The sequence below is a fragment of the Somniosus microcephalus genome, unplaced genomic scaffold (genome assembly GCF_052327205.1).
Source record: "Somniosus microcephalus isolate GS21.2 unplaced genomic scaffold, FLI_Smic_1.0 scaffold197, whole genome shotgun sequence".
NCBI classification, from domain to species: Eukaryota; Metazoa; Chordata; class Chondrichthyes; order Squaliformes; family Somniosidae; genus Somniosus; species Somniosus microcephalus.
This window is the reverse complement of record NW_028225384.1, coordinates 392,339-407,130: the sequence shown is the minus strand read 5'-3', so window position 1 is coordinate 407,130 and position 14,792 is coordinate 392,339. Positions and strand designations below refer to the sequence as shown.

The 14,792-nt window shown below is 47.5% G+C and overlaps 1 protein-coding gene across 5 annotated transcripts in view; it reads left to right on the top strand.

Moving 5' to 3' along the window:
• Window positions 1-14,792, top strand: part of LOC147082064 (uncharacterized) — a 109,402-nt gene that overhangs the window by 33,978 nt on the left and 60,632 nt on the right. For all 5 annotated transcript variants that reach the window (XM_085980493.1, XM_085980490.1, XM_085980489.1 and 2 more), the window contains one exon: window positions 13,229-13,324. In XM_085980493.1, coding sequence (XP_085836619.1) covers window positions 13,261-13,324 — 64 coding nt within the window. In that variant the 5' untranslated portion in view covers window positions 13,229-13,260. The remainder of the gene's footprint in view (window positions 1-13,228; window positions 13,325-14,792) is intronic.

Genomic DNA, 14,792 nt, shown 5'->3' with positions numbered 1-14,792 from the left:
CTCAGACCATCGTAGTTTCCTTTATTTAAATTGAGGACCCTTGTCTCCGAGTCAACTACTTCATTCTCCATCTTAATGAAGAATTTGATCATATTATGATCGCTCCGACCCAAGGGGCCTCGTACAACAAGATTGCTAATTAATCCTTTCTCGTTACATAATACCCAGTCTAAGATGGCCTGATCTCTGGTTGGTTCCTCGACATATTGGTCCAGGAAACCATCCTGTAAACACTCCAGGAATTCCTCCTCCACAGTATTGTTACTAATTTGGTTGGCCCAATCTATATGTAGATTAAAGTCACCCATGATGACTGATGTGCCCTTATTGCACGCTTCTTTAATTTCCCTTTTAATGCCATCCCCAACCTCCGCCTTACTGTTTGGAGGTCTATAAACCACTCCCACTAACGTTTTTTCCCCTTAGTATTTCTCAATTCTACCCATACAGATTCCACCTCATCAGAGCTAATATCCTTCATTACAATTGTGTTAATCCCTTCTTTAACCAGTAATGCTACCCCACCTCCCTTTCCTTTTTGCATATCTTTCCTGAATATCGAATACCCCTGGTGAGTTCCCAGTCCTGGCCTTCCTTGAGCCACGTTTCTGTAATCCCAACCAAATCATGTTTGTTTACTTCTATTTGCGCAGCCAATTCATCCACCTTATTACAAATGCTCCTCGCATTAAGACACAAAGCCTTCAGGCTTGTTTTTTTAATGCTCTTAGACCTATTAGAATTATTATTTACTGTGGCCATGTTTGATTTAAACTGTTGATTTCTCTGTCTGCCACTTTTGTTTTTCTCCTTCCTATCTTTTGCTTTTATCCTTGTTTCCCTTTCCTCTGTCTTCCTGCTCAGGTTCCCAACCCCCTGCCATTTTAGTTTAAACCCTCCCCCACAGCACCAGCAAACACTCCCCCCTAGGACATTGGTTCCAGCCCTGCCCAGGTGCAGACCGTCCGGTTTGAACTGGTCCCACCTCCCCCAGAACCGGTTCCAATGTCCCAGGAACTTGAATCCCTCCCCCTGGCACCATTCCTCTAGCCACGTATTCATCTGAAGTATCCTTCTATTTCTACTCTGACTAGCACATGGCACTGGTAGCAATCCTGAGATTACTACCTTTGAAGTCCTGTTTTTTAATTTATCTCCTAACTCCCTATATTCCGCTTTTTAGGACCTCATCCCACTTTTTACCTATATCGTTGGTGCCTATGTGCACCACGGCAACTGGCTGTTCACCCTCCCCTTCCAAGATGTTCTGCAGCCGCTTGGAGACATCCTTGACCCTTTCACCAGGGAGGCAACACACCATCCTGGAGTCACGTTTCCGGCCGCAGTAACGCCTATCTATTCTCCTTACAATTGAATCCCCTATTACTATAGCTCTACCCCTCTTTTTCCTCCCATTCTGTGCAGCAGAGGCACCCCTGGTGCCAGGAAGTTGGCTGCTGCTGCCTTCCTCTGCTAAGCCATCCCCCCCAACAGTATTCAAAGTGGTGTATCTGTTGGAGAGGGGGATGGCCACAGGGGACCCCTGCACTACCTGCCTGCGCCTAGTACTCTGCCTGTTGGTCACCCGTTCCCTTTCTTCCTGTCCAACCTCTACCTGCGGTGTGTCCAACTCCGTAAATGTGCTATTCACGATGTCCTGAGCATCATGAACGCTCCAGTATGCATCCAATCGCAGCTCCAGTGCCGCAATGCGGTCTGTCAGTAGCTGCAGCTGGATGCACTCCCTGCACATGTAGTTGTCGGGGACACAGGAAGTGTCCTTGAGTTCCCACATATCGCAGGAGGAGCAGATCATGGGGCCCGGCTGTCCTGCCATGACTTACCCTTTAATTAATTGAATTTAAATTAAATCAATCAATCCCACTAATTACACTACAGTTAACTGGTTTACCAGCAGTCCCTGCTACACTAGAGAGACCTTAGAAACTATAAACCAGAGTTAAAGTTTCAAAAAGAGAGAAATACTCACCAACCAATCACTTACCTGCTTCCTGGTGACGCCACAATTTGATTACTTTTTACCTCTCTTCCCCTGCTGTTGAATTGGTCGGGCCTCGTTCGCTGAATCAGCCGCCGCGCCCCAACTGCCGCCGGTTTTTGAAACTCCTCAGCTGCTCGCTCGCAGGTCCGCTCTGGTCGGGCCTCATTCGCTGAACAGCGGGAGGCCGAGGACAGCGCGGACCTGCGAGGAGTCGGCAGCAGTGAGGAGGCCGATACTTATCCGGCGAATTCCAAAAGAACAGCAAAATCAAGGAGTGACGTCACAGGACTGCAGGAAAGAGTCTGAGAGCGGGAGCAGTCAAACTACAACTGTAAAACCGCTAAAGTGACATCACAACCAGGGAAGGAGCTGATTGGTAAGTAGGACCTGGTGAGTATTTCTACAGTCCAGTCGTTAAAGTAAAAGTAAGGTCTCTAGTTTAGCGTAAGTAGTGTTTAAAGGGAAGTAAGGTCCCTAGTGTATTTAATATTTAAAGGGAGTAAATTAAGGGTAGGACTTGGCAGAGCAGCTCAGCAGTGTGGAGTGCTCCTCCTGTGCTATGTGGGAGGTCAGGGACACTTTTGGTGTCCAGGGCGAACATGTGTGCAGGAAGTGTCTCCAGCTGCAGCTACTTGCAATCTGCATTTTGGAGCTGCGGCTGGAGTCACTGTGGAGCATCCGCGAAGCTGAGTTCTTCATGGCTAGCTTGTCAAACGACGTCGTCACACCGCAGGTAAAGAATGCACAGGCAGACAGGAAATGGGTGACCGCCAGACAGAGTAAAAGAACTAGGAAGGCAGTGCAGGAGTCCCCTGGGTCCATCTCTCTCTCCAACAGATTTTCCGTTTTGGATACTGCTGGGGAGATGCTTTCTGAGGGGAATGCAGCAAGAGCCCAGTCCGTGGCACTACGAGTGGCTCAGCTGCACAGGAGGGGAGCAAAAAGAGTGGGAGAGCAATAGTGATGGGGGATTCTATCGTAAGGGGAACAGATAGACATTTCTGTGGCCGCAGACGTGACTCCAGGATGGTATGTTGCCTCCCTGGTGCCAGGGTCAGGGATGTCACTGAACGGCTGTAGGGCATTCTGAAGGGGGAGGGCGAACAGTCAGAGGTCGTGGTTCACATTGGTACCAAGGTCATGGGTAGAAAGCGGGATGAGGTCCTGCAACAAGAATTTAGGGAGCTAGGTAGCAGATTAAAAAGCAGGACCTCAAAGGTTGTAATCTCTGGATTGCTCCCGGTGCCACATGGTAGTGATTATTATAGGAATAGGTGGATAGAGCAGATGAATGCGTGGCTGAAGAGTTGGTGCAGGAGGGAGGGCTTTAGTTTCCTGGATCACTGGCTCTGCTTCTGGGGAAGGTGGGACCTGTACAAGTCGGACGGGTTGCACATGAATCGGAACGGGACCAACATCCTTGCAGGGAGGTTTGTTAGTACTGTTGGGGGGAGTGTAAACTAACTTGGCAGGGGGATGGGATACAGAGTGGAGCTATAGTAGGGTGTGATGCACAGCCAAATATAGAGGAAAAAACAAGAGCCTGGAAGGCAGAGCAAATATGTAACGGCACAAGGGAGTATGGCAAGGCTGGATGGCATTTATTTTAATGCAAGGAGTCTTGCGAGTAAAGCAGATGAATTCAAGGTGTTGATGAACACATGGGAGTATGATATTGTTACTATCACAGAGACATGGTTGAGGGAGGGGCAGGACTGGCAGCTCAGTATTCCAGGGTATAGAATCTTCAGGCAAGACAGGGGGGGGTGTAAAAGAGGAGTGGGTGTCGCAGTATTAATCAAGGAGTCAATTACTGCTGTAAGGAGGGATGATATCTTAGCAGGTTCTCATTGATTTATCTCCAGAAGGTTCCTGAACACCGGCGCTAGACTGATTCACCTGTCGTTCATTGGTTTACCACACGCTCCGTTTTTAAACAAGGGGGTAACATTTGCAAATCCCCAGTCCTGTGGCACCACTCCCCTATCCAAGGAGGATTCAAAGATTGTGGCCAGAGCCTTCCTTCTCTCAGTAACCCAGGATGCATCCCATCCAGACCATGACACTTCCACTTTGAGCGCTGTCAACTGTTTCACTACATCCTCTTGGTCTATTTATATCCTGTCCAATTTCACTACCACCCTCTCCTTCACTGTAACATTGGCAGCATCCTCTTCTTTAGTGAAGGCAGATGCAAAGTACTCATTCAGTACCTCAGCCATGCCCACTGCATCCACCAGAAGATTGCCCTTTTGCTCCTTAATCATCGCACCTTTCCGTTGACTCTCCTTTTAGGCTTTACATGTTTAAGAAAGATTTTAATGTTCCCTATTCTATTCCCACTAATCTTTCCTCAGTTTTTCCGTGCCCCTCTTAGTTTGATTTTGATTTCTCCTCTGTACTTTCTGTATTCAGCTTGATTCCCTACGGTGCTGCTGTTGTTGTCGTGTGTTTATTATACCAGAGTCTGCGTGTGTCAAACAGCAGAAAACTCCATCTTACAAGGTCTCAAATTGGGTTATAACTTAATGCCGGCGAATAACATCAACTTAAGTTTGGAGAAATTACTGATCCGGGACTGAATCGCTTTCACATTTCCCCAGTGGGGAAAGGGAAGGACGCTGACTGAGTTTGTTAGACACACAGCGGGACACGCGCACACGTGGAGAATTATAATTGTAAAACAGCAGTCAGATCAAACCAGTTATGTATTTAAGAGGTTTCCAGATATTGTAAGACCCCTAAAGATATTGCGTCACCAATCTGCTTAAAGTGACCCCACTGTTAATATTAGTGGAGCAGTGGTGAATGTCCTCGCCTCCGACAGTGCTCATTAGTCAAGTGCTGACACCATGAGCGAGGTCCTCGGCTTTATTACAGGAGGAATAGCGAATAACAGCAAGGAAGTGATGTTCAACTGTTAGAACAGACTGGTTAGGCCTCAGCTGGAGTCTGGTTTTCAATTCTGGGCACCACACTTTAGGGAGGATATCAAGGCCTTGGAGACGGTGCAGAAGAGATTTGAGAGAATTGTACTAAGGATCAGGGACTTCAGTTCTGGGGAGAGGCTGGTTTGTTCTCTTTAGAGCAGAGTTGGTTAAACGAAGATTTTATAGAGCTGTTGAAACTCATGATTGGTTTTGATGAGTAAATAAGGAGGAACTGTTTCCATTGGCAGAAGGGGTCAGTAACCAGACGACGCAGATTTAAAGTGAGTGGAAAAAGAGCCACAGGCGAGGTGAGGTAACATTGTGTTACACAGCGAGTTAGTGAGATCTGGAATGCATTGCCCGAAAGGGTGGAGGAAGCAGATTCTGTTGTAACATTGAAAAGGGAATTGGATAAATACTTGAAGGGAAAACATTTACAGGGCTATGGGGAAAGAGAGGGACAGTGGTAATAATGGGATAGCTCTGCCAAAGAGTCAGCACCGGTGTGATGGGCTGAATGACCTCCTGTGCTGTATCATATTATGGGTCTATGATGCAGCCTCACCCAGTCAATGGAGGTGCCTGATGGGCTGAATGACCTTCTGTGCTGTAAAGTCTGTGAGTTGTTTAGTTAATTAATACACAGACTACCAGAGTAACTTAAAACAGGACTTTACTATTCGAAGGTCAGGGCGAATCTGCCAAATAAATCCTGACACAGCACTTATATACCGGTGTGGTCACCGTCAGTATTACAGTATACAGAAGCCAACAAAGTAGTGCCACACCTAAAATAGTTCTCTTAAAGGTGAACGGTTACATACAATGGTTTTCTTAAAGGTAGACGGATACATACACTACAATCCTCCCTTTTTAGCTTACAACATACTTAGTCCCCCATTAAACATAACATATATTCAACTTCATGTAAAACAATTCACAGGTATAATCTATGCGGGAAACAGTTTATAGATTCAGTCTCTGCGGGAACAGTTCACAGATTCAGTCTCTAGTCTTGACTCGGTCCGAACAACATCTCTGTGGTGTAGCCGGTTCACATTGCTAGCGTGACTCATCCAATAGTCTTTCCCTTGACTTAACAGCTTGAACTTCTGTCCTGCTGAACCAGCAGTGCTGACTTTTACAAACAGCTGGACTGCCTTGGTAATTTTTCCTACTTGCCAACTGATTTGGCTCCCTTCGTAGGGCCCACGTACATGATCTGGTAGAAGTGATAATGATTTAGATGGTTATCACCTTCTGCTTCGTCTTTTTCTTTTCTGCTTCTTGGAGACTCTCGGGGCTCCCTTATCAGCTGCCAGCTGTAGCGCCACCATCTCCCTATGTTTCTTAGACTTTAAGTGCTTCATCCTGATTTCTGCACTTTGGGAGTTTTCATCACAAGCTGGGCAGACCAAGTCCTCGTAATATTCCGTGTCACTCAACAGGTCATGGTAATATTCGGTGTCGTCCTGAACTCGTCCAGCGAGAGGGCCTGCTACTTCCTCACCCAACTGGACGTTAGCCGACTGTTCCCTCCCTAGACATCTTTCCTGAAGAGACTTCTTCATGCGTTCATATTCATCCCGCTCTTCCTGGGTTTCCTGCAAATCCTTCACTAATGACCTCATTTGTGATTTCAATACTTCCCCTTCCATCGGGGATTGATTGATCGGGCTATTCAATCCTTCTACTGGAGCAGCTGTTTCAACATTCTGTTCACATAGACGTGATTCAGCGTACTTTTGGCATCCCAGTAAAATCTGTGTTGCAACCTCCGCTATTTCCATAACTTTTGAGAGCTCCGAACTCCTTCCCTTTGAAGATTGAAGCTCATGTTCAGATTGTTCCCATTGCAGAGTCTTGTCCCTCAGCATATGAAGGAGTTGGCTGACTGTTAACTCTTCCACGGGAACACTGTGGATCAGAGTCTTCTCCATTTCATCCACCTTTTCCTCCAATGCTTTCACCTTTTCCTCTTGTACTTTGGCTTTCAGTGCTCGGAGAAGTTGCGCCTTGATGCTCTCTAGCTCATGTTCAGGGGCCATTCTTACAGTCTCTGTGTTTCTTACAGTTTCCTTTTCTTCCACTGAGAGGATTCCCAGTTGAATCTGTTCTTCAAGTTGTTGAACCTCGGTCATTGCCGCCTCATATTTGTCTTGGGTTTCCTTCAATATTTTTGAGTTCTTGGACATCTTGTCTTTCATGTTCTGCCATGTCTTTCACCTCTAATTTCTCATCTATGGATGGAGCTTCTATCGATGAGTCTGTCTTGGCCTTGAGCTCATCAAGAATTTCCTGCAGCCTTTGGACTTCTTGCTCATGTTCAACCTTTAGTTGCTCATATGCTTCTACTGAAACTAGCTTTTCGGAGGTTGCCGAGTTAATCCCCTCCAGGATTGTAGCCTGGGCCTGTTCATACTGTTCCTTCAACTTCTCAAACTCTGCTTGTAAGGAGTCGTAGAGAAGAACGGGAATAAAATCCTGGCTTCCTGAAGATTCCTCTTCATTTGCTCCTTCCTGCAAATATTCTAACTCCTGAACAGCATAAGGGAGATGTGATCGGTAATTGGTCACAATGGCTCTATGGTCGCTCTCTGCTTGAGCTAGCTGCTTCTGTTGTCTTTCCAGATTCTCCCATTCGGTGTCATAGAACTTTTTCATTGTTTTCATCTCTTGTTCGAGACGGTAACTCACTTGTTCTACTTGCTGTCGTAATTTGAAATAAAGTTGAGTCCGAGCTCGGTGTTCGTCAGTCATGGATATGTCCGTAAACTGAACAGACTCAGAATTCTCTGTCAAACTGTTGTCGTTGTTCGGTGGAGTTCTGTTCTGAAACTTTGTTCTTCTCTGGAGCATAAGCCTTTATGCATGCCAACTAAGGTTGGAAGAACGAAGGCAAGTCCATTTTAGCCTTGTCTTTCATATTTGGGTTGGTCTTATCGTCATCCGTTTCAGAATCTGAGCTGACTGTCTGCACTGAGTCCTCACTCGTTATGGCTTTTAGATAGTGCCATTCCATGTCTATTTTCTTGATCCACTCCCGTCCCAGAAGTGGTGGTCCTTCCTCAGGTAGTACGTATAAGTTCATTCTTGGGTGTTCTTTACCCCCATCTCTCACCTTGACTCTTATCTTCCCCATGGGGTATACTTTATGCCCCGTGTATGTCTGCAATACGAACTTGGTATCGCTTAAGGGTATATGTGAGAATAGCCGGTGGTAATCCCTTCGATTTATGACTGATAGAGCTGATCCAGTGTCCAACTCCATTTTCACTTGGACTCCAGCTATTTTTAGCATGACCCAGATAGTTTGTAGGTCAGCTTCCTTACTCACATTGTGAATTCTCAGACTGCCCAGCTCCTGGCCGTTTGGGTCTGAGTCTGAATTCTGTTCGTCTGAACTCTTCTCAGCCACCTTGTGTACCTTGTTGTACTTTTCCTGTGATGGCTTCCTTTGGTTGTTGGTCTTCTTCCCTGACCGGCATACCTTAGCTATGTGACCCAGTTTGCCACATTTCCTACATTCCTGGTTCTTAAACCAGCATTGGTTCTGGTCGTGTGTTGTCTTCCCACAACGATAGCATTTTGTTGTACTCGAGGTAATTTGATCCACACTGAGTGCCGCTGCATTTCCGCAGTTCCCTTCGCTGCGGCTTCGTGCGATGCTGCAATAAGGACAGCCCTGTCAAGTGTAAGGTCGTTCTCTTCGAGTAGTCGCTTTTGCGTTCCTTCCTTTGACAACCCGCACACGAACTTGTCTCACAATGCCTCTGTCAGATTCCCTCCAAACTGGCAGTGTTTCGCTAGTCTACGCAGTTCGACCAAGTATTCTGCGTTGCTTTCGTCTTTCCTTTGCGTTCTCGCATAGAATTTGAATCGTTCCGCCAACATCAACGGTGTGGGGTTCAAGTGATCCTTCAGAACAGTCACAATATCATCGAAAGTCTGATCCGCCGGTTTAGCTGGTGCTAGTAAATGCTTCAAGAGCCCGTATGTCTTCGCGCCCATCGAGTTTAGCAAGGTTATAGCTTTGTCATCTTCTATTTTATTGGCCTCACAATAGATCTCAATGCGTTCCACATACGTGGCCCAGTCTTCTACCTCGGAATTAAAATCGTTGATGTTACCACACTTAGGCATCTTCCTCTCTCCCTGATAACACCACGAATTATTTCTTTAAATTTTCTTTTCTTTTTTTTTTCCAAGATGGCGGTTCCCGCGAAAATGGCGGTTTCCCGCGCTTATCTTCTCTCCCCGCCCACTTCAATGGCGGTTTCCCGCTTCTGTCTTCTTCCCCGCCTAATGGCGGCTTCCCGCGTTTCTTCCCTAGCGGGAGGGGTACACTTTCCCCACGGGTGACGGCCGCTGGCTTTCAGGTTCACAGCCTGCGCGTCGGCTTCAGTGCTTTCCCTTTTCTCGGTAGGGCAACCGGCGCTGGGTACACCCCGTTGACGGAGAACAGTTTCAGCCGCTGGACTGGCTCTCGCTCAGTTCCCCCTTGGTCGGCTCTGCCTCTCCCGCTCACTCGGCTCCCAATCGCGCCTCCCAGCCCTCTCGCAGTCCGGTGCTTCCCTCCCCGGCTGCGGCTGAGTTTATCTCTTCCCGCGCCTACGCTCCCGGTCGCAGCGCTTCGTGGCTTCGGTCGCTGCCCGGCCTTTTTCGCCGGTCGCGGTCTAGCTGTCTCACGACGCCGTTGCGTCCCCCAGCCTGTCTGTACCGCGGCTTCCTTGCTCCACGCTGCCCCAGTCTCGGCGCCTCTGGACCCGACTTCTGTCCGGCTCCTTTCCCCCTCGACCGTGGTCGAGTGCACCGCCCTTATCCTCCGGTTATTCTTTTTACTTTCCCTTACTCACAGTCACCGTGGCCGCCTTGCTTCTCGTGCTGATCGGCTCACTCCTCACCGTGGCAGAAGGGACAGTCAGTGCCTGTTGCTGATGGAAGTCTTTGTCTCTAACTTCTTCTTCCTTTCTAGTTCTGCAGCCTCGAGTTTTCTCCCAGCAGAACGACGAGGGCGGTTGCCTCTTCTCGACGCTCGTTAACTGTTTCGGAAGTATTGTTGCCGCAGGGTACGATCGGACTCGTCGCCACTGTAAAGTCTGTGGGTTGTTTAGTTAATTAATACACAGACTACCAGAGTAACTTAAAACAGGACTTTACTATTCGAAGGTCAGGGCGAATCTGCCAAATAAATCCTGACACAGCACTTATATACTGGTGTGGTCACCGTCGGTATTACAGTATACAGAAGCCAACAAAGTAGTGCCACACCTAAAATAGTTCTCTTAAAGGTGAACGGTTACATACAATGGTTTTCTTAAAGGTAGACGGATACATACACTACATGTGCTGTATCATATGGGTCTATGATGTAGCCTCGCCCAGTCAATGGAGGTGCCTGATGGGCTGGATGACCTTCAGTGCTGTATCATTTTATGGGTCTATGATGCAGCCTCGCCTAGTCAATGGAGGTGCCTGATGAGGCGACCTCTGCACCGAGATTTCAATGCCCCGGCAAATCCCAAGAAGCAGATATTGAAACAATCCAATCTGCCTCCAGCGCTACAGTAATCGGTTACTATGCACCAGAAGCAGCATCGGTTCAATATTGGCCAACAATATAGGTGTGGATAGAAAGACAAAAGTTAACCCATTGCTGGAGATTTGCGATCTGCGATCAGGGAGCTAGGACAGGAAGCACACAAGGATCAGTTTTATGGGATGGACAATGGAGGCCATGACATGGAAAAGGATGCCAGATGAGACTATCGAATGCTGTGGGAAGGTGAATGATGGACAAGGAAGGGTTACACACCATGGTCACCGTCACAGAGATTGGAGTTTGTGACAGTTCGGGGCAGATTAGATTTACATCGAAACTGCAGCAGAGAAACAGTCCATTCGGCTCCAGTGGTCTATGCTGTGTTTATACTCCACGGGAGCCTCCTCCCACTCTCATTACATCTTGACACCGTGTCCACACAGACGTTCGAGGGCGTTAGACTCGTGACACCAATATTAAATAACATTCAGAACGCCGGAGAACCCACCTTCCTGGAATGGATTGAGCAAGTTTGTCGCAATCCCCTCACTTCAGAACACAATGAGCTCATTCACGTTGGACCTAAAAAGGATCGATCAGAGAATGTTCTAAATGGTTAGAAGTTAGGAACTGTGGATGGGCAGAGAGAACGAGGGGTCCACGTAACCTTAACCGCAGAGCGAGGCCGTTCAGGGGTGATGTTAGAAGTTAGGAACTGTGGATGAGCAGAGAGAACTAGGGGTCCACGTAACCTTAACCGCAGAGCGAGGCCGTTCAGGGGTGATGTTAGAAGTTAGGAACTGTGGATGGGCAGAGAGAACGAGGGGTCCACGTAACCTTAACTGCAGAGCGAGGCCGCTCAGGGGTGATGTTAGAAGTTAGGAACTGTGGATGGGCAGAGAGAACGAGGGGTCCACGTAACCTTAACCGCAGAGCGAGGCCGTTCAGGGGTGATGTTACAAAGCATTTCTTCAGACACCGTGTAGTGGAAATCTGGAACACTCGCCCTCAAGAAGCTGTTGAGGTTCGGTCAATTGAAAATGACAAAACTGTGATTGATAGATTTGTGTTAGCCAATGGTATTTAGGGTTATGGAACCAAGGCGGGGAGATGGAGTTAAGATACAGCTCAGTCATGATCGAATTGAATGGAGGAACAAGCTGGAACGAATGAGTGGCCTACTCCTGTTCCGATGTTCCTGTGCCTCTATTTATAAAGCCAATGCTCCCATATACGTTTCTAAAAGCCTTATCGTCCTGTCCTGCCACTGTCAAAGATTTCTGTGTCTATACCCCCAAGTTTTACTGTTCCTGCAACCCCTTTAAATTGTACCAGTTGGTTTAAATTGCATCGCCTCATTCTTCCTTCCAAAATGCAGCATTTCACACTTCTCTGCATTAAATTTCACCGGCCATGTGTCTGCCCATTTCACCAGTGTCTCTATTTCCTCCTGAAGTCTTCTGCTGTCCTCCTCACGGTTTACGACTTTTCCGAGATTCGTGTCATCGACAAACTTTTAAACTATGCCCTGTATACCTAAGTCCATGTCACTGAAATAAATCAAAGAGCAGTGGTCCTAATCCCGCCCCCTGGGGACACTGTAAACTTCCCTCCAGTGTGAACAATATCGGTTCACAACTACTGTCTGTTTTCTGTCCCTTCCCCAATTTAGTATCCACGCTGCCACTGCTCCTTTAATATCATTGGCTCCAATTTTGTTCACCAGTCTATTATGAGGTACTTTATCAAAGGCCTTCTGAAAGTCCAGAAACAGAACATCAACTGCACTACCTTCATCAACCCTCTCCTATTTCATCCATTGGCTCATTCAAGTCAGCCAGGTTAGATTTGCCTTTAAATAAAATCCATTTTGTCTGTCGCTAATAAACCCATGTTCTTCCAAGTGACGGTTAATTGTGTTTCGGAAATAACACCGATGTTAAGCTGAGTCGCCTGTAGTTATTTGGTTCATCGCGCTCTCCTTTTTTGAACAGTGAAGTAACGTTTGCAGCCCTCCCGTCCTCTGGCACCTTTCCCATATCTAAGGATTGGAAGATTGTGGCAGAGTGGGTGACATTTCTACTTTGAGCCCTACCAACCAATTTAGTACATCGTCCTAATCAATTTATATCCTGTCCAATTTCTCTAACACCTCCTCCTTTACTGTACGATTGGCAGCATCCTCTCCTTTAGTGAATACGGACACAAAGTGTTAATTTAGTACCTCAGCCATGTCCTCTGCTTCCACAAGATTGCCTTTTTGGTCAGTAATCGGCCCCACCTTTCCTTGGACTATTCTTTCACTATTTATATTTATCAAAGGTGTTAGTGTTCCCTATTATGTTACCACCAATCATTTCTCACACATTCTCCCTGCCCCTCTGTTGCTTTTGTGTGTTTATTGGACTAGTGGCAGCATTTGTAAAATTCAGTACTTTGCTGTTTCACTAAGTCTCAAACTGGTACTGAATTAACTGAATCGCTTTTACATTTCCACAGTGGGGAAAGGAAAGGCTGCTGATTGATAGTTTCAATGGCCGCACGTGCGCGGGCTCACACACGAATGGAGAATTATGATTGTAAAACAGCAGTCACATCCACCAGTTGTATATTCGTGGTGTTTTCTGAGATCCCAGAGCTGCCAGCTGCTGTACTGATGGGGGAGGAGGGACTTGATATCATGGCAACAAGGCAACGTTCTCCTTCTCATTTTAATATTTCCCTCAAACCCACCTATTATTATATTTGTTACAGAGCATCAGAGCCTGGGAACGCCTGTCACCACCATGGCTGAAGGTCCAGACAGGGGAGAAGATCCAACATCTTCAACAAGAATGAGAATGGACACAGGTAGGCTCACAAAGCTCTTTAAAATACAATTTCTGCCCCGACAAAAGGTCCAGATCTATTGCCTGAACCTGCAGCTCGCACAGGTCGAGGGAACAGGACAGGGGCTGAGTGCAAAGAGGGAAGTGAGTGACCATCTAGAGGGACACTGCAGTCACAGGTGGAGGGCACCCCTGAGTACTGGAACTGCCCAATAGATACCTGGTATTGGGGACTGTAAGGTGGAGAGAGACAGTGACTGAGGATCACAGTCACAGGTGGAGGGAGCCCCTGAGTACTGGAACTGCCCAATAGATACCTGGTATTGGGGGCTGTAAGGTGGAGAGAGACAGTGACTCAGAGGATCACAGTCACAGGTGGAGGAAGCCCCTGAGTACTGGAACTGTCCAATAGATACCTGGTATTGGGGAGTGTAAGGTGGAGAGAGACAGTGACTCAGAGGATCACAGTCACAGGTGGAGGGAGCCCCTGAGTACTGGAACTGTCCAATAGATACCTGGTATTGGAGACTGTAAGGTGGAGAGAGACAGTGACTCAGGATCACAGTCACAGGTGGAGGGAGCCCCTGAGTACTGGAACTGTCCAATAGATACCTGGTATTGGGGGCTGTAAGGTGGAGAGAGACAGTGACTCAGAGGATCACAGTCACAGGTGGAGGGAGCCCCTGAGTACTGGAACTGTCCAATAGATACCTGGTATTGGGGGCTGTAAGGTGGAGAGAGACAGTGACTCAGAGGGTCACAGTCACAGGTGGAGGGAGCCCCTGAGTACTGGAACTGTCCAATAGATACCTGGTATTGAGGACTGTAAGGTGGAGAGTGTGATGAAATATTCCACTCATCACTGCCTGTGACTGTGGTTGGTTTCAGGTTTCCCCTCACCATTGTATTGTATATTGGAATGTATGGAATGTGTTGTATGTAGGGCTCCGCCCATACCTGGCCTCTATGTAAGCCAGCTCAGTCTGGCCTCGTATCCAGTACTGCAGAGCTCCAGATCGAAGATACCTCTCTCCGCTGCGTGTTATCTTCTAAGTTAATAAAAGCCTTGTTTTGTTCCGCTAACATCGAGTCTCGGGATTATTGAGGCACACCAATTTTATTAACTTATTTTTCAACACAATGGATCAACTCCTGAAACCCGAACGTTTGGATTTGGATCAGCATGCTCCGGACACTGGTTTATGTGTATGGAATTCTTCCTGGACAATTCCGCAGCCGTCAAAGACGCTACGGACGCTGCGAGTATGAAACTCGGAATTCTGCGGAATTGGGTAAGCCACCGGGTTTACCCCCTCATCCAAGACGCCGACACGTACCTGGCCGCCTGCGACATCTTAAAGGCGCATTACCAGCAGCCTGCGAATGAGGTGTATGCTAGGCATCTGCTCGCCACTCGCGCACAGCGACCTGGGGAATCGGTGGAGGAGTTCCTAGGCACCCTGAAAATGCTTGGCAAAGACTGCAAGTGC